The 23,970-nt window shown below is 43.8% G+C and overlaps 2 protein-coding genes across 6 annotated transcripts; one reads left to right on the top strand and one right to left on the bottom strand.

Annotated features, from left to right (window-relative positions):
* Nucleotides 1–1,214: 1,214 nt before the first annotated feature.
* On the top strand, nucleotides 1,215–15,548 carry Nkd (NKD inhibitor of WNT signaling pathway naked cuticle). Of its 3 annotated transcripts, none has more exons than XM_077401258.1 (5): nucleotides 1,215–1,289; nucleotides 10,689–10,912; nucleotides 11,421–11,864; nucleotides 12,242–12,543; nucleotides 12,830–15,548. In XM_077401258.1, the coding sequence occupies exons 1-5, from the start codon at nucleotides 1,283–1,285 to the stop codon at nucleotides 13,497–13,499; spliced, it is 1,647 nt and encodes a 548-aa protein (XP_077257384.1). In that variant the 5' UTR covers nucleotides 1,215–1,282; the 3' UTR covers nucleotides 13,500–15,548. The 3 variants fall into 3 exon arrangements, with proteins under 3 accessions (XP_077257384.1, XP_077257382.1, XP_077257383.1); XM_077401256.1 differs by lacking the exon at nucleotides 1,215–1,289 and adding an exon at nucleotides 3,391–3,506; XM_077401257.1 differs by lacking the exon at nucleotides 1,215–1,289 and adding an exon at nucleotides 4,013–4,223.
* Nucleotides 15,549–17,700: 2,152 nt separating this feature from the next.
* Nucleotides 17,701–23,854, bottom strand: LOC143894702 (uncharacterized). Of its 3 annotated transcripts, none has more exons than XM_077401250.1 (7): nucleotides 23,778–23,854; nucleotides 22,048–22,467; nucleotides 21,359–21,824; nucleotides 21,117–21,274; nucleotides 20,867–21,034; nucleotides 20,181–20,747; nucleotides 17,701–19,998 (listed from the first exon to the last, which is right to left on the bottom strand). In XM_077401250.1, the coding sequence occupies exons 2-7, from the start codon at nucleotides 22,436–22,438 to the stop codon at nucleotides 19,877–19,879; spliced, it is 1,872 nt and encodes a 623-aa protein (XP_077257376.1). In that variant the 5' UTR covers nucleotides 22,439–22,467; nucleotides 23,778–23,854; the 3' UTR covers nucleotides 17,701–19,876. The 3 variants fall into 3 exon arrangements, with proteins under 3 accessions (XP_077257376.1, XP_077257374.1, XP_077257375.1); XM_077401248.1 differs by having other exon boundaries at nucleotides 23,314–23,813; XM_077401249.1 differs by lacking the exon at nucleotides 23,778–23,854 and adding an exon at nucleotides 22,666–23,094.
* Between the last annotated feature and the right edge of the window lie 116 nt (nucleotides 23,855–23,970).

The raw sequence follows: 23,970 nt of genomic DNA, 5'->3' as shown, positions 1-23,970 counted from the left end.
GCCGACTTTCCGACAAAGGAATAAAGAAAAGAAACAACTAGCCACGCTACTCGGCTGAGGATGGCACGGCAAACCGTACCGCAACGCGGCGCGGCACGGCACGGCACGGCACGGTACGGCATGGCGTGGCACAGCGCATCGTGGCATGGCGGGTAGAGAGCCTTTCTGTATTATACATAGGGAGTGTGAGAGGGATGCTTCGGGCCGACCGTCCGCCGACCGACCGACCGGTCGGTCGTTCAGTGGCGTCACCGTCCGGGGACTCGTCCTAGGAAATAGAAAATTTCCAACGGTGGAATTGCGCCGTATTTATTTGGTTCTCTCTCTTTTTCTTCCTTTTCTCTCTTTCTCGGAGAATTTGTGTTGCATCCGCAACAGGGATTTTGTCGTTACTCGATTCTGCTGTTACGCGTCGAGTCTGTACGATTCGTTTTAAGATACAACTTCGCGGATATTCTTCTCAATATCGGTCTTTACTGCATACAAAAGGGGAAAGAGAGAGAGAGAGAGAAGAACACATTTGAAAAAACACATTTAGTAACACGAGAATGCGCGTTACTAAAGTAAACGGAATAAGATTTGATTTTAATGAAGAAAACAGCGTCTAATAAATATAAATTTAAAAAATTAAGGAAACGTATATACATACATTACTAATCGTTGTCACTGGGTAAATTTTTAAAATAGAAAAATCTGTAAATCGTCATTAACATCGTAATATTTTAATATTTCTTTTTTTGAGAGTTCGGGCAATACACCGGTATATTAATCGAAGAAATTACCTCTCAGTGAAATTAATCTTCTAAAAAAAAAAAAAATGCGTATTCCTACTTTTGAAAATTATTAAAAACGAAATAAGTGCAACAACGTATAATTTGATTTACTCAATCTTTATTATTCGTTACGCGAGAATTCAAGGATAGATGGATTAATAAAAGGTATAGGTACGTTTTTTGAGATTAAAGAATTAGTTAGTGTTTTATTTTTTGAAATCATATTACGCGCCGTGTAGAACGTGAGAGGGGACTGACGAGGGACTATGTAAAAGCTTAGAGGTGTCAGTATATATGTATCTCGCGACGTATAATATTTAATTTCGCGCTTACGCAGTCAGCGCGGGACGTTGCGTACAAAGGGGGCCTGTCGTGTTTTTGTCCAAGTTAATTGTTTCTCTTCTCTTTTTATTTCGATCGAGCGTGCTGCTAACAGTAGCGCACGGCACGTTAGTAGGACGTCTACGGGGGGGGGGGGAAGAAGGAGGTTGCCGAAGGATGAACGAGAGATGGAAGGTAAGCCCGAAACACCCAAGCGACTCAAGCCCCGCGAGACTCCTTCCGCGCGGCGACGCCTATGTTTCTTCTGAAACACCGCTAGGAGATAATAGCGTGCGGGTACAGTCTCCAAAAAGAATATCTCCGATTTGACACGGACGGACTTTCCGAGTGGTATTGCGCAGCACTCTCGGCCGCGAGAGCGTTTTCGGTGAAGCAATGTGAATAAAGAACGTGTCTTCCGACGAAAAGAAGAAATGCGAAATCGAAGCGCGCATTTCTCTAATTTGCCCGTCACCCTCCACTCCCCCTTCTCCCCTTTTCATCCACTCCCTTTTTCTCTCTTTCTCTCTCGGTCTCTCTCCCCCCGTCCCCCGTCTCCGACTCGTGATTCATTGAAGCGTCGAAACAACACGACCGCGCGTTTGCGAACGATGACGCGCGTGTGTGTCGCCGACGTAAACACCGAAGTGATCTCAATGACGAGGGTATCGATTCGTACGGCTTACGGCGGAAATAGGCCGGAAGTGTAGGGTTTCCCCTTTCCCTTTCTTTTTAATAACAATCCGTGCGTAATTTTACACACGCGGGAGAGGAGGAATCATTTATTTACCGCGCGAAATAACGAATTCAAGCTTTTGGTTATCGATTCTCGAGTACCGCCGTTAAATTCGGGCGATTACTCTAACGCGTGATTACTATAATACAGGTCACAATTTTTCGAGATAAATAGCGTCATATTTTAAAGCGTCGTGGCGCTACGAGAGAAGTACGTCTAACTTGATTTTTCTTTATCGATCATCGTAGTCGGTGGAAAAGCCGACAAAAGCATCAAATGAATAAATAAAACAATATTTTAAAGAGAATACCTGTTGGTAGTTTATTAAGTATTTATATAAAATTCTTTTTTAGGCGTCGAGGATTAAGGACACGGAAGAACTTTGTTTCCGATATTAATATTTATTGTCGCGATTGAAAAATATTGACACAATGTTGATTAATCATTACGATACAAATTTATATATGACAAATCGTACAATACAGATATCGTAACCTCTCGAATAGCAAAACATTGGCACATGACGTTCTCCAAGTCTCACGACCTGCAAAGATGAGGTTTGGAAAAGCGTCAACGTCAATTACGACGCGCGGCGTTTCTTCGCGCGGAAGAAAAGCAAGACGTACGTTCCGCGTCAGAATCATCGCGTAACAAAAGCGTCCGCGTTCGTTTCTCCAGCCTCCAGTAATTTTCGAAGATAGTCAAAGATCGGACCCGTCGCGACGTCGAACGCGCGATAAATCGACGAGTTCAACGAACGTAACGAGGTCGGTTTTGCGGAAGGCAGGTTTGATTTGACGTGCCGGAAGATAACGGAAATCGATTGTCGCACAGCGATCGTGACGATCGGCAACGAAATTCGCGTTAGCCTCCGAGATTGACGGCACCGAGCGTCGGATCGGCGTCGGCGTCGTCTCTTCTCGCATCTCGAAACTCGGAGCAACCGCGAAGCTGGTCGGTCCTTCCTCGTCGTTAAGCCTGTTCCACGCTGCTTATAAATGATCGAGAGAAAGCGAATCAATCGAATTAATTAAATTACGTTGTACTCTTACAAGGAAATATCTTTACAGAGAATAATCTTTTTATAATTGGCGAATTAAAGCTAGAGATTACTCGAATGAGTTCAAGTTCCACAATTTATTAGCCGTTAGCTCTCGTTGCATATTTGGTTTTTGGGAAAGTTGCGTGGAAATGAGAGGGAGAAGGATATCTTTTATACAGAAGGGGCGCACGAATTTATAAGAAATTCGTCGCGGAAGGCGGCGTGCGTCTGCAATTATGTAGACGGAGTACTGTTATAGTTCTGGGTCGTGTAAACGGGGCTTCACGCTTCACACCGCGAGATTCTTGCGGGAAGACGGCAGAGCGCTGAACGCGCTGGCTCTCTGGCGAACGGGTATGCAAAGGAGAAAGAGAAAATAAGAGAAGAGAGAAGAAGAGAAGAGTAGGCTGAGTAGGTAGAGGTTGAAGAGCCGCCGCGCCGCGCGTCTCCTCGGCTCGGCACTGGCCGACCAAGCCAGGCCGACGACGAAGCGAGGAATACGGGCTGCGCCACGCTGCCAGGCCGCCCGCCTGGCTGGCTGGCTGGCTGGCTGGTACGATGGTGGCTGCTGCGACGATGGTGCCGTATGTCGACAGTGACGATGGTAGTGGTGGTATGGCGGTATGGCGCGCGGGTAGGTAGGGGAATTACGGGGAACGTGCTTTTAGGCGAGGACGAGCGCGCCCGTAGTCGTGTCCGAACCGCGGTGACGGGCGGGTTTCTACCTGCTTGCGCGGAGAAAGAGGTGGTGGAGGAGAGGAGGTTTTTTTTCCGTGCCTCGTGTCCGCGCTTCGTTTCGCCTCGATGCGCGAGCGGCAAAACCGCGTCGTCTTCCCGGCACTCCCGGCAGTGCCGCGCGACGTTTACGAGCGAGCGCCGACTGCCCGCTGCCGCGAGGCGCGCTCCGCGACGAACACGTGCGTGCAGTGTGCGTCTGCGACGGTGACGGCAACGGCCCTACACACCTATCCGTTCGAAAAATTTTGACGGTCCGGACGGTACAAAGTCGAGCCGAGTGCGCGTTTGTGCCTCTCGTGTATAGTTCACGAGCCGCTGCCGGATGACAGATCGAGCGCGGGGTGCGGAGAGGCGCGCCTAACCGGAAGTACCGAGGGAGAGGGCACGGCGCGGCACGTAATACCGCGCGACCGCGGCGTATCGGTAGTTACGGAGGAGGAACAAAGTGTGCCGCCGATCCCGAGAGCGGGGAGCCGAAGCGGTAGAGGGATCACGGCGATCGTCGCCCGCGCACACGCACGCACGCACGCATGCACGCATGAAGGTCCCATGGCTACCGGATTGGTAAAGTGGTGGCGAGCAAGGTTCCTCGCTGGCTACAGACCCTTTTCTGGTAATGATCGTTCCTTCATATATGTGAAGTTAGCCCCGCACTTTTTGAATTTTTAGTTTTTTTTTATTGTGCCGTATTGTGCTACGTTTGTGCTGTATTGTGCCGCAAACCGCAACTCCGTAACCCAAAGCGTATTCGAGAAAATTAAAAAAAACAAAATTTTTGATAGCCCCGCATTTTTCGAATTTTCAGTTTTTTTTTATTGTGCCGTATTGTGCTAGATTTGTGCTGACTTGTGCCGCAAACAAGAGATTGATAACTTCGATAACAATTAAGAAAAAAAATAAAAAAAAAATTATACTAGCCCCGCATTTTTATCGAAATAAACCCATTTTTTTTTGGTTGATAGATAATAATTTGTGCCACGTTGTGCCGTTGGAACTAACTCGATATCTCTTTTCGTTGGGCAGATAAAAAATATTAAATTTTTAAACAAAATAACAATTAATTACTTCAAAATTAATTACTTCGCATTTATCAAACTTCTGTAAACTGTGCTGAGTTTCGCTAGATGAGTACAACAAAGAAATGGCCAAAAATGCATAGAAAGTTGCAGGGGTTGAAAATAATGGGCTAAGGGAGAGGGAGAAATAGGGGTGAGAAAAAAATTTTACAATTTAAAATTTTTTAAAATTGTGCCGGATTGTGCTAGGCGAGTACAATGACTTTCGTTAATAACAAAATGTCCGCAAGTCGTTAGTTTTCGCAGCACAACCATCTAGAGAAAGCAGTTTTTAGGAATTCCAATTTTCAAATTGCTATAACTTTAGAACCGTGACAGGGAATGAAATTTTGCGACTTGTGCTGAATTGTGCTGGACGGGCACAACAAGAAGACGGCTAAAAAAGAATCGAAAGTAGCAGGGGTTGAAAATAATGAGCCAAAGGGAATGGGGGTGAGAAGAAAAATTCGCATTTTCAAATTTTTTAAAATTGTGCCGGATTGTGCTAGGCGAGTACAATGACTTTTGTTAATGACAAAATGTCCGCAAGTCGTTAGTTTTCGCAGCACAACCATCTAGAGAAAGCAGTTTTTAGGAATTCCAATTTTCAAGGCGCTATAACTTTAGAACCGTGACAGGGAATGAAATTTTGCGACTTGTGCTGAGTTGTGCTGGACGGGCACAACAAGAAAACGGCTAAAAAAGAATCGAAAGTAGCAGGGGTTGAAAATAATGAGCCAAAGGGGATGGGGGTGAGAAAAAAAATTCGCATTTTCAAATTTTTTAAAATTGTGCCGGATTGTGCTAGGCGAGTACAATGATTTTCGTTAATAACAAAATGTCCGCAAGTCGTTAGTTTTCGCAGCACAACCATCTAGAGAAAGCAGTTTTTAGGAATTCCAATTTTCAAATTGCTATAACTTTAGAACCGTGACAGGGAATGAAATTTTGCGACTTGTGCTGAATTGTGCTGGACAAGCACAACAAGAAAACGGCTAAAAAAGAATCGAAAGTAGCAGGGGTTGAAAATAATGAGCCAAAGGGGATGGGGGTGAGAAGAAAAATTTGCATTTTCAAATTTTTTAAAATTGTGCCGGATTGTGCTAGGCGAGTACAATGACTTTTGTTAATGACAAAATGTCCGCAAGTCGTTAGTTTTCGCAGCACAACCATCTAGAGAAAGCAGTTTTTAGGAATTCCAATTTTCAAGGCGCTATAACTTTAGAACCGTGACAGGGAATGAAATTTTGCGACTTGTGCTGAGTTGTGCTGGACGGGCACAACAAGAAAACGGCTAAAAAAGAATCGAAAGTAGCAGGGGTTGAAAATAATGAGCCAAAGGGGATGGGGGTGAGAAAAAAATTCGCATTTTCAAATTTTTTAAAATTGTGCCGGATTGTGCTAGGCGAGTACAATGACTTTCGTTAATAACAAAATGTCCGCAAGTCGTTAGTTTTCGCAGCACAACCATCTAGAGAAAGCAGTTTTTAGGAATTCCAATTTTCAAATTGCTATAACTTTAGAACCGTGACAGGGAATGAAATTTTGCGACTTGTGCTGAATTGTGCTGGACGGGCACAACAAGAAGACGGCTAAAAAAGAATCGAAAGTAGCAGGGGTTGAAAATAATGAGCCAAAGGGGATGGGGGTGAGAAAAAAAATTCGCATTTTCAAATTTTTTAAAATTGTGCCGGATTGTGCTAGGCGAGTACAATGACTTTTGTTAATGACAAAATGTCCGCAAGTCGTTAGTTTTCGCAGCACAACCATCTAGAGAAAGCAGTTTTTAGGAATTCCAATTTTCAAGGCGCTATAACTTTAGAACCGTGACAGGGAATGAAATTTTGCGACTTGTGCTGAGTTGTGCTGGACGGGCACAACAAGAAAACGGCTAAAAAAGAATCGAAAGTAGCAGGGGTTGAAAATAATGAGCCAAAGGGGATGGGGGTGAGAAGAAAAATTCGCATTTTTAAATTTTTTAAAATTGTGCCGGATTGTGCTAGGCGAGTACAATGACTTTCGTTAGTGACAAAATGTCGACAGGTCACATTTTATGGATTTTACAATACAACTGTTACAATACAACTAGAAACTTGGGTTTTAGTTGTAGAAGAATTCTAAACCCCATGCTACTTTCGATTCTTTTTTAGCCGTTTTCTTGTTGTGCCCGTCCAGCACAATTCAGCACAAGTCGCAAAATTTCATTCCCTGTCACGGTTCTAAAGTTATAGCAATTTGAAAATTGGAATTCCTAAAAACTGCTTTCTCTAGATGGTTGTGCTGCGAAAACTAACGACTTGCGGACATTTTGTCATTAAGAAAAGTTATTGTACTCTTTGAGCACAACCCGGCACAATTTTAAAAAATTTTAAATTGTAAAATTTTTTTTTCACCCCTATTTCTCCCTCTCCCTTAGCTCATTATTTTCAACCCCTGCAACTTTCTATGCATTTTTGGCCATTTCTTTGTTGTACTCGCATCTAGCGAAACTCAGCACAGTTTACAGAAGTTTGATAAATGCGAAGTAATTAATTTTGAAGTAATTAATTGTTATTTTGTTTAAAAATTTAATATTTTTTATCTGCCCAACGAAAAGAAATATCGAGTTAGTTCCAACGGCACAACGTGGCACAAATTATTATCTATCAACCAAAAAAAAATGGGTTTATTTCGATAAAAGTGCGGGGCTAGTATAATTTTTTTTTTATTTTTTTTCTTAATTGTTATCGAAGTTATCAATCTCTCGTTTGCGGCACAAGTCAGCACAAATCTAGCACAATACGGCACAATAAAAAAAAACTGAAAATTCGAAAAGTGCGGGGCTATCAAAAATTTTGTTTTTTTTAATTTTCTCGAATACGCTTTGGGTTACGGAGTTGCGGTTTGCGGCACAATACAGCACAAACGTAGCACAATACGGCACAATAAAAAAAAACTAAAAATTCAAAAAGTGCGGGGCTAACTTCACATACATCGTTCCTTCCCTTTCGGGGAACGCGCGTGCTGCGATATTGAGACTCTCGGGCCTGAAAAAGGCGAAAGAAACGCACAATGCTAATTCAACTTACTGCTAATTTCTCTTATTGACAGTTTTCGGATGAATCTTTAATTTTAACGAGCTCTGATTACAGCTAATATAAACGATAAACATGTGAGACCGCGTACACGTGACACACACATCTTGTTGGCTTTATTTCAGACATTTAAAAACTATACGTATAGTTACACGGTTTCTCTCATGTGACGGTGAAATAATATTGAATTAAACTCTCCTTAATCGTTACGAATAATTTATAGTTTATCAGCTTGATAATCTGTTCGCGAAGCTCATGCGGCATTTGTTTCAAATTATTTGTATAATTATATCTGCCTGGTGTAACTACGACATGCCGTATATCGTGTTTACGAAATGTTTCCTAAATACAATGATGACGCGATTTAACCGTGAACTGTGAAGAGCGAGAATGATTATCGCGCGCAAACGTTTGTCGCAAAACTCGATAAAACCGTCTTAAAGAATTCTGTGCACAACGGATTCGCGGAACATATAAATCCCTGAATCAACCATTTAATACCATTGAAATTTTGGTTGTTTCAATTTGTTTCGCCTGCCAACGAGATAGATTTTGTTACGATAAGTTTCCTTTTAAGATTAGGTATGCCCGGGATTGAAGTACGTACATATACCTGACGAGATAACCCGAAAGAAAACTGTCATTTATAAGTGAACTACTCTTCGACCCATTTTCTTATCGGGTACATTCCTGGAAAGCAGATAGAAACGTAAAAAAAAAAGCCTTCGAAATTAAATTTTTAGCTACGGCTTAGTCCCGACTCCTTTTTAGTAACGTAGTCTTGTCGAAGATACGCTTGTTTCCCATTTGCATTCCCGCGTATATCTCTCGTTAAGGTTTTAAGCAAATTTTCCTCGGGTCAAAACGACTTTCGGATATACCTGAGAAAAACCAGGCAAGCGGTTAAAGAGCGACGGTTGGGGCGGGGGCAGAGGGAGAAAGGTTCAACGGAAAAGCAGCGTAGAGAGAGAAAAAGAATATGATTAGCGCAGCGGTGGCGTTTGAAAGATCAATCGTGCTGCCGCAAAAGAATGACCGTCGTCAGCGGTGGATAATGCCGAGATGTTATCGAGGCGGATACCACGTGGTCTTACATCATACTTTTCTTAGCTTTCGGCTTTCGGCCTGTGTGTCTATAGTCTATACCTATACACGCTTGTCTCCGTAACGCGTCGTTGAAAATAGCGCGGAAATTGCGGTGCGTGCGTTCAGCGACAACAAAATTACTCGAGGCTCCTTAATTTCCCGTCGCGATTTCCATGAATCTCAATTACCAGATAAAAGAATTGTTTGAGTTACATGTAACGCGTAACGCCTTTTTTTCAATGATTACAATATAATTTATATTTTTAATAATTATTATTTCTATTATATTTTTTCAGCTTTATATGAGATTTGCTTATAACGATAACGTGAAAGTCTGAAAGCATCTTCAAAGATTGAAATGTATACGGAACGGCCCACGAGTCTCAATACAGCAATTGCGTTCTGATATAATTATTAAGATTTAGATTGTAACGCGTCTCTTTTTCCGTATTATGCAGGCACCGTTTGAAAAGACAGATTAACGATCGCTCGTCAAGCCGCAACTCGCACGAATATTCGTGAGTTTTTCGCGCGCGATGGTAGCGGGTATCGAATGTCGGAGGTGAATTTGCGCACCTCTTACGCATACGTACATAGGTACGTAAAACGCGAAACCGCGTACGCGTCGACCGTCGAGTCGTCGAGTATAGGTATCTCTGTCGAGTCCGAGTTTAACAGCCACGTCTATCGCACATCCGCGCTTCGTGCCCGTTAGGTGGGACGAGTTTACGGCCCATTGCACAATGGTTGACGATAAAACCGAAGCTCGCGATTCAGGACATAAAAGCCGAAATGCTATTCAAGCCGAGATGCCGGACACGCGGAACGAGATGCGGCTCGACATCGTCCCTTTCACCCTAGAGCTGACGTTGCGTTCCTCGCACAATGATCCTGCATTACAAGTTCGATGAAAATGGATAGCGAGCATAGTACGATACGACATAGCAAAATTCGATCCAGGTGTAGTCTGGAATCTGCTTAGAATCGTACTCGCCTAATGCGATATCAAAAGAATCGAAAAGAGCTCGCGAAAAGCAAGAAATATAGATTAAAATTCAGTACGCGAGGCTCCGTTTTCGAGGAAAAAAATAAAACTGAAAATTGTCGTACCACGTTGTTAGTTCCTGTCTGTTGGAAATCATTTGATATCGATCGCGAAAGCAAACGCGAGAATTTTCCCCCCCCTTTTTTTACGAGCGTCGAGATTCTCGTTCTTTGAAATTGTGAAAATCGGGATTTTACCGCTCGCGCCCGCGCCGGTGAAAGATGCGTATAAAACCTCACGGCATTGAGATTCGATGGTTCTGGTTAGAATTCCAGCTGCTTCCCCCCGGTTATACCAGTCACTGAAAGGCTTCCTCCCCGATGGAACGCCGGGCCGCGCCGCGCCGCGCCGCGCCGCGCGACTGTCGGCGCGGAGAAGCGTAAAAATACCGTCTGTGCACCAAACACGCCACCGGTCGCGGATGCCGCGGCGCGTGTTAAATGCCGCCTTTTATTCGCTCCTCTGCCTCTCTCGCAGCTCGCCAGCTCGCCAGCTCGCAGCCCGAGGGCAGAAATCGCGATCGCGCGCGCGACGGGAAAGCGAGCGGGCGAGCTGGAGAACGGCTTCCCGGATCGCGCCGCGCCCAATCCTGCAATCGCGCGTTTGCGCGTCGATATACGATAAAACGATCCCGAGAAATCATTGCTCCGCTTAAGATGGAAAAGATAGAAAAGAAAAACGCGACGAGAGAGTCGAATCTTGGTTCTCTTGTACGCTACGAGAGAGAGGGAGGGAGAGAGACGCGGTTGCGCAGGTCGAACAAAGTTTCAGCTGCTTATGCATCCTCGCTTAACGAATCTTCCTTGTTACCTGTTCAGTCGTAGGGACCAATACGGAGGGTAGCGATTCCGAGGAATTGCTCACGGGCGTCCCGACGGCCTGCAACGTTTCGTCACCACCGACGACGGAGTCGCAACCGCCGATATTAATTTCTCCCGTGGAGTCGCCGCCGGTTGCGCCCGATAGTACGAGCGTACCTGCGGGACCTACCGCTAATGATGAACAGCCTACTTGCGGTACAACGAAACAGCTTAGTTTCGAGGTGAAATATTTTTATTTATATATCTTGGTATAGGGAACGAAATGCCGTCGCGTATGTTAGAAATTTCAAATTTGTTAATTTACCGTAAAAATTTGTAGTAGTTTGTCAATACTGTCCAATGAGATATCTTGCGTAAAGATCGCATTGTTCGTTACTTATTTTTAATTCGCGACAAATTTTATTCGTATAACGATAATTTCTTATTTTGCATTTCTCCTTCGTGTTTTGTTTTCACTTTATAATTCACTTTATAATGTTAATTGATTGGCGAAAATCGATAGTTATCATCAGTTAATTTAATGAGAGAATTCCCAAGAAATTATATATAAATAAAAGAGAAATGTACAATGACTGTAACATATATTCTTAACCGCGCACGTATCATTTCCACGTTATTAAGACTTTTTTTTTCAACACGCTACAGTTGTGCTATCCGCTATCCGTAATTATTAGAGTCACGCACCCGAGATTTTTTTCTTTAATCCGATCGACCTTGTTCTCGTTGCAGGAATTCGAGTGCGACGTGTCGGTCGCGGATGGTGACAGGAGGCGGCAGGAGTTCTCCTTCACTCTGTACGACTTCGACGGGCACGGGAAGATCACCAAGGACGACATAGCTGGTTTGGTGACCACCATTTACGACGCGCTAGGCGCCTCGATCCAAGTACCGCCGTGCGGCAGTAAGACGATCAAGGTGAAGCTGACGGTGTCGCCGGATCAGCGGGCCAGCAGCAGCAGCAGCCAGGCGCCGCGCAATGCCGCCGGCACCTGCCTAAATGCCACGCAAACGCCACAGGCCGCGACGCTGCCCGGTCACCAGCCCAATCCGTCGTCCTGCTGCCATTTGAAGCACGCCGCCCCGTGCGGCCACGCAACAGCGGCCACCGCTACCGCTCGGCATGGCGCGAGCAGAGTTCCTAGAAGGAGAAGAGTTACGCGGTATCGTTGTCAGGTGAGACCTACGTTCCTCCTGGTATATGAACCACGTTGCACATGCATATGTGAGCGCGTTTTCTCTCGCGAGATTTTTGATGATGATTCGCGTAATCGTCAAATTATATTACGAATTACATTCGAAGCTTTTTACTACTTTTGAGCTTATGAGTAAACGTTATAATTTCCCCGTTTGATACTTCATAGATGTCTACTTAGACAAACTTTCTTCTCGCCATTTTTGACACAAATAACAAAACATATTTACGCCTTTTCTCGTTATTTTATAAATTATGCGTTTATTTAATAAAGCATTAATAGAGAGCATTGCGTTGCTCTCGGTACATCGCGCTTGCGGTTGTTTTATTTTGTTCGTCATTTCGATTTCCATTGCAGACCGAGCGAAAAGAAGTGGAGACCCACAGCGAGGACGACGATGAGAATGCCCGAACGAATCGAGTGCAGCAGGAGGAGCTTCGTAGAAGAGTCGGTCCGGTGCCCCATTTACCATCTCCCTATTCAAATAGCTCGGAGGGTGATGTGAGCGATGATAGTGACACTTCCCCCGCGTTCTCGCCATTAACGCCGCTTCTTACGACGAATCAGAGGAAACGCAGCGGCGCCCTACAAAGGCAACAATTGCTTGAGATTATTCAGGCCAACATGGAAAAAAATAATCTCAGTTTTCACACGTCACGGTGAGAGTTAATTGCGATCAGTTTACAAAATTAAGTTTATATTGAAAATTTCGTATATTAACTTTGCTTTACACACATATGCATCATAAATAATTAAAATTCTTCCTCGAATTAGCAATATTTTAATATTCTCCAATATTATAATTTAATTGAAATCTCTATTTTTTTAATCCAATCCACTTTTCTTGTTTATTATATAAAATTCATAAGGCTATATAATGTTTAAAACAGATAAAATTCTCGAAAGGATCTTGGCTGTAGATCGAATTTACTTTTTTGTCTGCAGGAAACGACACCAAAACGAACAATCGCGCATTCCATCTCATAGTCCCCACGTAGAAAACCCGAATCATAATAATCAGGATTGTCACACGTCGCTGGAGCCTCGTCAAACGGCCGCGAACTATCACAAACCAATCCGGGAGAGTACTCATCGTTCCGTGTCGTTTCCCAAAACGCCGGTCAAATCGCGGTCGGCGAATCTCAGAAAAACGCGGCACGCGACACCGAGAAACAACGCGACGCATTCCTCTCCTCAGACCTACGCGACGTATTCGCAGATACTGAATCGTAATGTGATCGCTCCGACAACGGTCTACAACGACACGCCGCAGCACACCCCTAGCAGCGGCAATACTCACCGCAACATCGTCAACCTCGTGCCCAACAATAACCAGCAAACGGCTAATCATCAGACGATTACCGACAATCACAACAATTTGCAGCGCAACGACGCGCAATTTGTGAATTCGCAACAATGCGGCAGAGCGAGCAAGAAGCATCAGCTGAAGCATGCCACGCGGGAGCAGGATCAAGCCCGAGCGATGGCGCAAGTCGTGCGTTGGCTCGAACGTGAATTCTCGCAGAACGCGGTGGCGGCCACGTCCAGCCGAAGGCACGTCCACGAGCACATACATCATCACTATCATCACTATCACGCCGAGGCCCTGGTTTGAAATCGGCAACCGCCGAAAAAATAAATTTGAGTTTCAAGTTTTTTTTTTCAACTTGAAACTCGTCGCGATACGATCAAGTAAATTTTAGAAAGAAATTCTCGAGGCGTAATTTGTATCTATTGTTATTTAGGAAAACGGCTTAATATTTTACGTCGCGAATGGTTTTTTTAAATTGTACTATAAGGATTCGATATGGCGCGTTTTATTTCCGAGCTCTCCTATATACATATCGTATCGATTATTTTAGGAAATCGTGTACTATGAATTGTTCATTGAATCTCGCATTTTGTCTTCGCGAAGGCAAACCAATTCATACATAATTAAATCGTTCGAATATATCTATTTTTAATACGAACACGCTGTATCATGTATTTTTCATGTAAGCGACTGAGTTTTTCCTCGAGTATCGACAAACGTACAGACGTTTGCGGCGCTCATTAATATAATTTTTTTGGTATGAATTTATAAGCGTCGGGATTAGGCAAAATGCGATTGTTTTCACATCGCAAGTAAAAAATGGCACTGAGATTTGCTCAAAGAAACTTTTGTGGAAGACATGCGCGCTCGATGTAAATTACATGTGTTATTTGCGCAGGTTTTCTTGAGCAAAGAGGTACTATAAATCTCAGGCTTACGATATACATATACCTACACGTCACCCTACGACAATGACGAAACGTCACCCGATTAGGATCGCAGTTTAGTATAATAAAATATGTATACTATATTCGCGATATTCTCCAGAATTGAGAAGCGATACGCGCACGGGCTATCGTGCGCTATGAGGCAAAATTACAGTTTTAGACGAAAGGAAGAAGAATGCAGTCGCTCTTTCTTATTCAAGCGCGATAAAACTACGACGGCTACCCATCGCGTTGTACATAGAAATATCCCAAAGAGCATCTTTTTTTCGGTATACAAGCGTTACAATTCAGGGAAACGATCTAGAGTCGTAACAAGTTCGAAACGTAAAGACTCCACTACGAACGTTCCTGTATAATCGAAGAGTTGTTATAATTCTCTTTATCGAACGTAGTATTCTAGAAAATCTCAAACGCGTAATTTCGATGAATAAACGCTTGAATCTCTCATATACAGGGCGTTTCACTTCTATCGGGTCTAGATTTCAGTAATGAACATTTCTCTCGGCCACTCCAGACGAAGTTCTTTCCGGCGGAAATATCGGAGCATTGACGAATGAAGAGCGATTTGTTTAATTAAGTTTTAGAAGAAATTACGTCTTAGAGAAGAGATAGGTAACAAGCGCGTTATTCTGCAACTAATCTCGCGTTCGCGAATAAACCTTGATAGAATTTTAACTTCAAGGCTCAGTTCGATAGATATATAATGTTAAAAACTGAAAGATTGTATGATTAGGGACGATAAAGGGTAACATTTCCGCTATGAAATCTGCCATTGAAGAACGATGCCTTAGCGGTGGTACCCCCTGTATATCTTGCTAGTCCTACGTATTACGACAAATAAAGCTCTTTCATTATCCGCGAAGTACAATGGATACTTGGAAAGAGAGTGACAATTGAGTTCTTACTAGTGCCTTGTAATCTAGAACTCGTTTTGTACTCGCGAATATTGGTCCCTTTTTTATTTTGCAAAAACCTCTTCTTTTTCTTCTACTCGTCGCACGATCGAAGACTGTGCCCGGATCTGGGCAATCTGTATTTTTCGGACTGGTCGTTTTCGTCGTTACACCTCGCCGCCAGGAATTTTGATCGTTGAATCGCATGCTATTTATTTACTAACGCGCGAAGGGATATACGCGCGCGTGAACGGAACTATATGAAAAATCGACAATACTTCTCAATCGGGTGTCGCAATGAAGAGTATTACGATTACCTTTAGTGATAGCGATCAATATTACTGTTAAGGCTAATCTTAAGACTAGATAGTTGACATTGACAGATGTAAGGGTCCTAGATAATTGCGTTGCGAGACATGTAATTTTATATATCGACATTTTGTAATCCCCTGTAGATATTTTCTGTAACTTTTTTTTCTATTGATATTTATTAAAACACGTTTTTTATACTATGCCACTCGTATACTTATTTTTGCGTGGACTTATGCGCTACGCGACGTATCATCCCGTGGAAAAATCGTTGGGACTATAATTACTTAAAGATTCGCTTGTCCTTTGATCGATAAGAAACTAAAGTGACTGAAAGAGAAATCTGAATCGCTATACGCAGTTATCCGAAAAAGAAGAGACGTGATTTTTGCCCGCGGTAAGATAGACGTCAACTCGACGATTTTCAAGTTGATGTTAATTTGTGGTTTTTCCACGAGATTCGCGCCTCGCTGCCGCTTCGAAAGAACGATCACCCGCAATATTTCTGGACGTCACTTTATTATACATACATAACCAAAGGATCTTTGTACAAAACACCTGTGTGTGTGTGTGTGTGTGTGTGTGTGTATGTGTGCTGCGTGAATTTTCCGACGCCATCGAGACTATCAAGAGAGCTGCGTAAACCGCAGGTGAAGTTAATACAATACGTATCTCACCCTCTATTCGATCGTAAAATGCTTATCTTACTCTTACGGTTAGCCTACGAGACAAAATAACTTTCGTCGAAATCATCAGAGGGATGAAGAAACGCCTCCCCGGGGGAGAGAAGAGAAAAGGAGGACGTTTCTTTTCTACGGGTATATAAAAATTCTCGCTACTTAAGAACGCGCGAATCGCGCCGATTCGGCGAAACTTCGGGTGCAAGTAGAGAAACTTATTCAATTTGCGTTTAGTCGGTCATCATATCGTTCCCACATTTTTAACGGCCATTCTTTTTTCTTTTCAACGCGTATCGTTGATCCTGATGCCCATCCTGCCACGCTTCGCGACAGATGGCTGTACGTTCTATTCGCGTCTTTAATAAATATGTCTCATTTTGTAATTGCATTGTAATCGCAGATAAAAATTCGAAAGTAAAATCTCGACGTGTCTCGGAAGGTATAGTTTGAGGGTAGGGAATAGCCGCAAGACGTTTGCCCTGGTTTGCCCTCCAATTCGCGCATGTGACAGAGTGAATAATGCACGCTTTAATTTGTCGATCGTGAGACGCGCCCGTAAAGCTGCAAGCTTATTCCAGCTAAAATTTAAAGAAAAAAAAGGAAGATACGCGTGTTTGCTTGTTCAAAAATTTTTACAATCGTGATCGAGAGCGGGGAGGAAAAGGGATCCATCCAACGACGAGAAACCGCGCGAATATGTTTGAGAGCAGGAATATATGTACACGTTGTACTCGAGGAGGGGGAGAATTTACCGCCACGAGGACGTACGACAAGTCGAGAAGAACGTAAGAAGACGCGCGGTGCGAGAAAGATATGATCACTTAGAGTCCTATCGTACGCATATACCACGATCGATATATGTTAACGAATATATACATCGTACAGTTAGTTTATTTGATTACTTTAGCAAACCAGCATCCGAAGCACTTATATATATCTAATAAGAGCTAACGTTAAGACACTTAATCGTTACGCGAGTCGAAAAAACGCTCCTCCGTATAGCCCCTTGGCATGGTCGCATTTAACGTGATTTAAACTCGGTCGTCGAACGGTGTGACGTATCTTCATACGAGAGCATCGACAACGTCGTCATCTCGGCGATCTCTCACGTTTCGTCCATCCCTGAGGTCGATTCTGTATTTTGAGACGAGGTGAAAATTACAAAAATGAACAGATTTACTAGATTTCGACAAATGAAATTGTAGATTCTCTAGTGAATTTCCTCACTTTTGTAATTTTGTAATTTTTACCTTGTCCCAAGATACAGAATCAACCCCCATCGGGGAGCGAGCTTGAGACGAAGGTATCGAATATGTGTAAGAACGAAGAGAATTCCGGCAGGCGAGTTTCCCCGGCGATGAATTCATTTTTCTCTCCGAATCGGGGGGAAAAACAATTTCTCGCGCAACGTTGAATTACATTTCGTTAACGCATCTCTTAGTCGCACTTAATGATGAGGTCAAGATGAGGAACGAAGAACGAACTCCAGAAGATGCGTGCAAGCGTCGAACGACGCGTCATCGTCTTCGCGTTGACAGTTTATGCGTTTCCCGATTGCACTTAGCTGACGATCGGCGCTTGTACTTTTCCTCCTTTCTCTCTTTTCTGTTCCTTGAAAAGAAGAAAAACGCGTCAAGCATTCCTAAAGCGAAATCGAGTAATAATAAGATGAGCAAACAGTTCTGCGTGTGTGTATTGTTATTAGAATTCTTTACTTAAATTTATACAGTATGCCTTGTATGCGTATATTTCTCAAATACAATGTGCAATGGACCAAGTATGACAGGATTGATATCTTACTCGTGTATGCGTGTCCCATCTCGAGAATTAAAAATTCCACCTTAACCATTTAGTTATAATTATATCGTATTCTATCTTCTTCGTTTTTTTCGAGCAGAGGTCGATATGCCTGTTCTCAGTGTTCTTTCCCTTTCTCAAACGACGTCGCGGGGGAGGGGGGGGGGTCGTCACGTGTTTGCACTCAACTTATAAGCGCCCATGATCATCGAGAAATAATAAGCGATTATCGAGAGAATTGCATAAATGAAAAGCGGGTGTCGTGCGATACGCGCTAAGCGAATTGCAATGTGTGTGATCGTCCTAATTTCACTCGGAATGCCACGAAGGAAGGTCCCCTCGGTAGGTTAACACTCGTATGCACAATTTTGATTATCTAATCGCTTTATGTACACGCTTAACGTCCGGGCGAAATCAAGCAAGAAAACAACAGTACTTTAACGGTCTGATGTATAAAATACACATGTTTACACACATATCCCGACACGGAATCCTAATCAAAAGAAATCCATTTTCGCGGTCGACGACGTACGGATACTCCGTCGTTACTGCTCGAAACCGCCGACCTCTTACAACATTATAAATAATCTATCTGCTTCGCAAGATCCTCGTATCTCTACTGTCATAGTGTATAAAAAGAGAAACATACATGTCTCATTACACATTACACGAATCAAACGATACACGTTCTTAACGGTTTCTCCACGGAAAAAAAAATACACTGACACAAGCTTGCGTTCTTCGCAACAAACGTACAGAATATAAAATATACGCTATATTAAAATATATGTAAATTTATATAAATTTGGCGAAATATATAAATCATAACTGTCTTAACATATGACATTAAATGTACACTTCGTCATTCTAAAACCTTCGACGAAAAAAAAGGGGGAGATTAAAATTAACACGTATATAAATCAAGATTTATACAATTGAAATTCAAGACTTATCGCTCTAAATAAGTATTGTTTCTTTCTCTTCTCCTAAAAATTACGTCTATATAACTTAAATCGTAATAATGTGGCACCACTCTCTCTCTCTCTCTCTCTCTCTCTCTCTCTCTCTCTCTCTCTCTCTCTTTCTCTCTCTGTTCAATTACGAACCCTGCGATTTTACAACGGGCCGTCGCAAGTGCGAATTGAAAAAAACAAACTATAAGCAACGTGCTACTTTCCGCTCGCGAGTCGCGAGTCTCTCGCGAATCCTCGACTCGACAAGGAGACAATTCAGGGCACTTCTTTACTCTGCTTGTCTTTATATAGGCGCTGGACCATTTTTACGTGCTATTTTGTTTTAACAACAAGGATTCAGCATAATGTACAGAAATGTATTGTACTTCGAAATCCTTTACCGATCGATCGACCGAGAATTAACTCGGGGGATCGGTAATACTCGGGATTGTTCTCGTTTTTTTTATCGACACTATTTTTTTCATTTCTTTGTATCTTACTCTTTCGCTCTCTCTTTCTCTCTGTTTTACAGAATACATATAACTCCTACCTCTCCCAGACATGTATATTTGTACATAGTGTATATCATATCCAATGGAAAGTGTACATTAAAATTAACTGAATCACGTACGGTTCACTCACAACATCAAAAATAGACTATTGCAAGAGTGCATTAGTATGTGACACCCTGTAGATTAGTTATTACTCAACTCAAGGTACCGTTCCCACACATTCCGTGACTTTCTTCCCCTGAAGGAGTCTGAGACGTAGACGATATGTACAAATTTTGCATGATATCACAATATCGCTCGCATAAATCTCCGAGTCTCTTTTCCTTAATTTTTATTTTTTACTTTTTTTTTCAAATGCGACTTGACGAATCAGAGACACAAGTCGTTGATCCCGTATCATTGGACTATAATATTATCGCAGAACATGATACATTTAAGGATCTTGAGATCCGTACATGTATATATTACATAACAAATTGATTGCAATTTTAAGTGGTGTGTGTGTGTGTGCGTGTACCACACGTACATATTGCCTACGATACAGACTCGGCTGTAACTGTAGCATAAAAAAGCAACGCTTAAGTTAATTTTATGCCCGACCGCGTGGTTTCTTCCTTGGTGCTTCCTCAGTCGAAACAACGCCGGTGGTAGCGGCCACACGCTTCGGACGTCCTGCTATTTTACTCGATTGCTGCGTGGCTTGAGCAGAACCTTTAAGTTTGATACATCATAATAAGAACGATAATTCAAACTTCAGCCAATTAAATAAGCGCTTTATGAAGTTCTAGTTAAACGGCTAAATTTTTGGCAAAATTTTATTTTCTTAACGAGATATATTTAAAAAAATCGCACAGGGATTATTTTTTTAATACATAATACAAAACGTTTCGTACCTCCGGGTTTTGTTCTTGGAACCCCTCTGGTGCCATTATTACTTTGCTGCTTGCCGTTCTTCTTTAAATCCAACTTCTTCGTTTCTACATTATTTTTGGTATCCGCTACGACGGAAACATTGGTGGCGGGACTGACAGTAGTTGCAGCGGTAGCAGCAGTTGCAGGAGCACTAGCAGCAGCAGCAGCAGTAGTAGTAGTAGTAGTGGTGGCAACTGGTGTAGCAGCCGTAGCGGTAGTCACGATAGACGTAACGGCAGCTGCAGCAGCAGCAGTAACAGTAGTAGTAACAAGATCGTTGTCCAAGCCAGATTTCGTGCTTCTGTTTAGCGCTCTCTCTGCTCTGCTGCTGCCTTTCGCGACAGATTTAGCGATCGCCAATGCCTTGACCGATCGTTTCTTCGAGCGACTCACTTTGGACGCTTTTCGATTTCGATCCGTTTCTTCCTCGTCCGCGTCGTCATCCGTAGAACTCGCGACACGCTTAGACTTTTTACGATTCGACTTCTCGTTGTGCAAGCCTTTTCTTCTCTTCAGCTGCGACTCATCTTTATAAAGCGACAGATCCACTGCAAAAACAGAAATATATTACGGTTATTCATTTCATACCTAATATTGTCATAAAGACAATAGACTATAAAATTATTAAACGTTTAATCAATACGTGTGTAATATTACGATTACATACGTCCATCAGGATGTTCTTCCGTAACTCGAGGTTTTTCAGATACCCCAGCCTCAACGTCGATAGCCCGTTTCAAGATATTTTCTGTACGCAGCAGTTCTATTCTGGTTAACCAGAATTTATGTTTGTCGACCTTGTTTAGGTTCAGATTTGTTAATATACAATCAAAATCTGAAAATTAAATAACAAGATTAAATACATATATTAATATAACACAGACAAGCGTACAGTATGAATGAAAATGTGACGATACCTATGGTATCATAGAAATCAGGCGAATAGAATTCACCATTGGTTTTATCTTGAGATAGCCAACGTATGCGGATGCGTCTGCTCGATTTGTAGATGTTTTGCATCGCTTGGCAAACATAAAAGCTTCCTTCTGCATTTCTCACAGCCAAAAATTCGTTTCTGATAATAAATATTTAACAATTGATTCACACTCACGAATAGATATTAAATCGTTGGAATACTTGCGCAAAATAGGACGCTTACTTATAGAATACGATGAGTTTGTCGTCGGGAGCTTTAGAACCACCAGGAGTTTTGCTGAGATTTTTGACCAGTAAAGCGATCTCCGGCAATGGACTTTGATAGGGCTGGGTTTGAATCCGGTTTCTCTTAGGTTTACTCGCTTCGTCAGCGACTACAGCGGATGCTGCCTTCAAATCTTTCAGTTCTCTAGATTTTCGTTTAGTTGTCTTGGGAGAGGTAGTGACTTTCGCGTCAGGTTTATGTGTACCAGTTACCGTCGCAGCGGCATTGTCGCTCGATACTTTCAAACTCTGATTTGTGGGTTTTGCCTTTGGAACTTCGTTCTTCGCTTGTGTTTCTTCTGGCTTATGTGGAGATTGTTTTATATGTACAGAAGTATTGACAGTTTTGCCGTCTGATTCCTTCGATCCATTATTTACAGGAATCTTCTTTTCCTCAACCTTATTTTGCGCTGGGGGGCATACCGCTATAAAAATAAACGTAATTGCATATACGTATAAGTTTTGCACTTATCTCGTTCTATTCCTTCGTAATATAGATTTTATAATAGCAATGCAAAACGAACAATATTACGTCGACAATAAACTCTCGAGTGTCGATTCATTATTGGATACATTCCTTTACTCGTCAAGTAAAAAATGTTCGATTTACAAGAGAGAGGGAAAGGAACAATGTGTAAAATTACTCACGAGTATTCAGGGGAAACTCCATCAAAGTCGTTAGCACCTGTTCCGATTGCACTTCGCACGGTTGTTCTCGAGCAGGAGTCTCAGGACTTAGATTGTTGTTCCTGTTGGACTCATTTTGCTTAACAACGGCAGGCACATCTCGCTCGGTTTCGGTTTTCGTAATCTCGACACCGTTCGGAATCAGCTTCTCGGCCTCCGGTTCCTTCTCCACGTTACTTCCGATGTATGGCGGGGTCTGGTATACCGAGGGTCTGTGATCCTGCACCAGACTGAGCGGCTGACTGGGTGGCTGTAGCGTGACGTAGCTCAGTCCACCGCCGGTCAGGGGCTTCATCGATCCCGACTCTGATCCTGGTACCACTTTCTGTGCCATGGCATTTATAGGGAGCATGGAGCGGCTGGTGGAATACAGCGACGTATCTAGATAGGTACATTGTTTTTAGGACAGATGCGCTCACTCTCAATCGCAGGAGTACGTTCGTCAAATTCACACGCATAAAATCGAACAAAACAACAAGTGGGAGATTAAATAATCTTTCGCACGTAACTTGTTTACATTAGATTATATTTCGGTGACGTGCCGTTGACTTATGTACAGTCAACAAACTATATTTTTACCGTGATTCCTCGAAACGCGGAGTCAAGTTACGCGCGACGACGTCGATCGGACGATTACTGTTTGCGTTCGACGATTATTCCGCTAATTGAGCCGAAATACGCTGCAAGTCTCGTATCTATTGCTATTCCCGAACACATCGGAGCAATTGAGAAAACAAGAAAAAAAGTCACATGATAATACAAAGTTTATGTAACACAATTATCATCGCGAGTACATTATACGGGCACTTTTCCGTACTCCTACAGCGATCCGGGTATACCTTACCGCGGACGTGATCCGGCGGTGAAAAAAAAAAAAAAATGGAAACGCGTTTGTTTCCGTTAACAGTCGAAGAGTGCGAGGCAGGGAGGAAAACGTAGGGAGAGCGAAAGCGAGAACGCGAACGAAAGCGAGCGAAAGAGAAAGGGAAGGAGAGAGAGAGAGAGAGAGAGAAAGGCGAGCGCGAGGAAGCGGGCGCGTGGCGAAAAGCGGCGAGAAAATCGCGAAAGGCGGGATACGCGGCGCGAGCGGACACGAGGGGTGCGGGCGGGGAGCGCGCGGGGGGAGGAGGAAGGGGTAATTAAAGGAGTAAACATAAACACGGGCGAATTTTCGCCTCGGAGACGCAGCTGGCGGGACGGAACGCGCGCGCGGCGCGGCGCCGTTACCTGTGATCCTCGGCTCCTCGCTCCGCGAGCGGAGGCGCGGGGTGGGGGTGGCCGTGTAACAGGAATCCGTGAGCGCGCAAGTGGAGGGTGCCCGCCGTGTCCGGGAGGCCGACCGCCGAGCGCCGACCGCCGTCGCCGTCGCTGATCTGCGACCCGCGTTGGCAACGCACGTAGCACGCGCGCACGCACGCACGCACGCACACACTCGGGTTAGCTCGTTCGCCCAGACGCTTGGCCGGCACGCAGGGAGCCCCGTCCCACGCCTATCATTTCACGCGGCGTACACGCGCCATAGCGGACAACGCGACGACGTAGCCGACGTACGACGTACGTAGGGGCGGCGCACACGGGGGGAGCACGGTTAAAAACACGGCGACACGCACGATTCGCCGAACAACGGAACACCGACGAGGCGACGAGGAGCTTTGCTTTCCGCGCTTCTTCGACGATGGTCCTGGATTTACCAGCGGGAGCGAGCAGGAATGCCAGTCGTTAGATGGCGTCGGTTCCCCCCGGACCGGACGCCATGCGTGATTCGACTCGCTCCGCGTCGCCGCGCCCGCCGATTGGCCGACGAGGCCGCCAATCACCGCCCTCGCCAGACGTTAAGGCGCGATTCACAGCGCGAGCGGCGCGCAGCGGCGCGCCGAGCGCTCC

The sequence above is a fragment of the Temnothorax americanus genome, unplaced genomic scaffold, assembly GCF_048541705.1.
Source record: "Temnothorax americanus isolate GAGA-0224 unplaced genomic scaffold, ASM4854170v1 Scaffold14, whole genome shotgun sequence".
Classification (NCBI taxonomy): Eukaryota; Metazoa; Arthropoda; class Insecta; order Hymenoptera; family Formicidae; genus Temnothorax; species Temnothorax americanus.
The sequence above is the reverse complement of the archived record's forward strand: the minus strand, read 5'-3'. Positions and strand labels throughout refer to the sequence as shown.

Excerpts from the sequence above, each read along its gene's own strand:
- Nkd (XM_077401256.1), top strand. The coding sequence starts at position 3,431 with ATGGTGGCTGCTGCGACGATGGTGCCGTATGTCGACAGTGACGATGGT. Across the intron at positions 10,913-11,420 it reads CGAAACAGCTTAGTTTCGAG|GAATTCGAGTGCGACGTGTC; the intron begins GTGAAATATTTT and ends TTCTCGTTGCAG. Across the intron at positions 12,544-12,829 it reads CTCAGTTTTCACACGTCACG|GAAACGACACCAAAACGAAC; the intron begins GTGAGAGTTAAT and ends TTTTGTCTGCAG.
- LOC143894702 (XM_077401250.1), bottom strand. The coding sequence starts at position 22,438 with ATGCTCCCTATAAATGCCATGGCACAGAAAGTGGTACCAGGATCAGAG. Across the intron at positions 21,275-21,358 it reads AAACTCATCGTATTCTATAA|AAACGAATTTTTGGCTGTGA; the intron begins GTAAGCGTCCTA and ends ATTTATTATCAG. Across the intron at positions 19,999-20,180 it reads TCCAAGAACAAAACCCGGAG|GTTCTGCTCAAGCCACGCAG; the intron begins GTACGAAACGTT and ends TCAAACTTAAAG.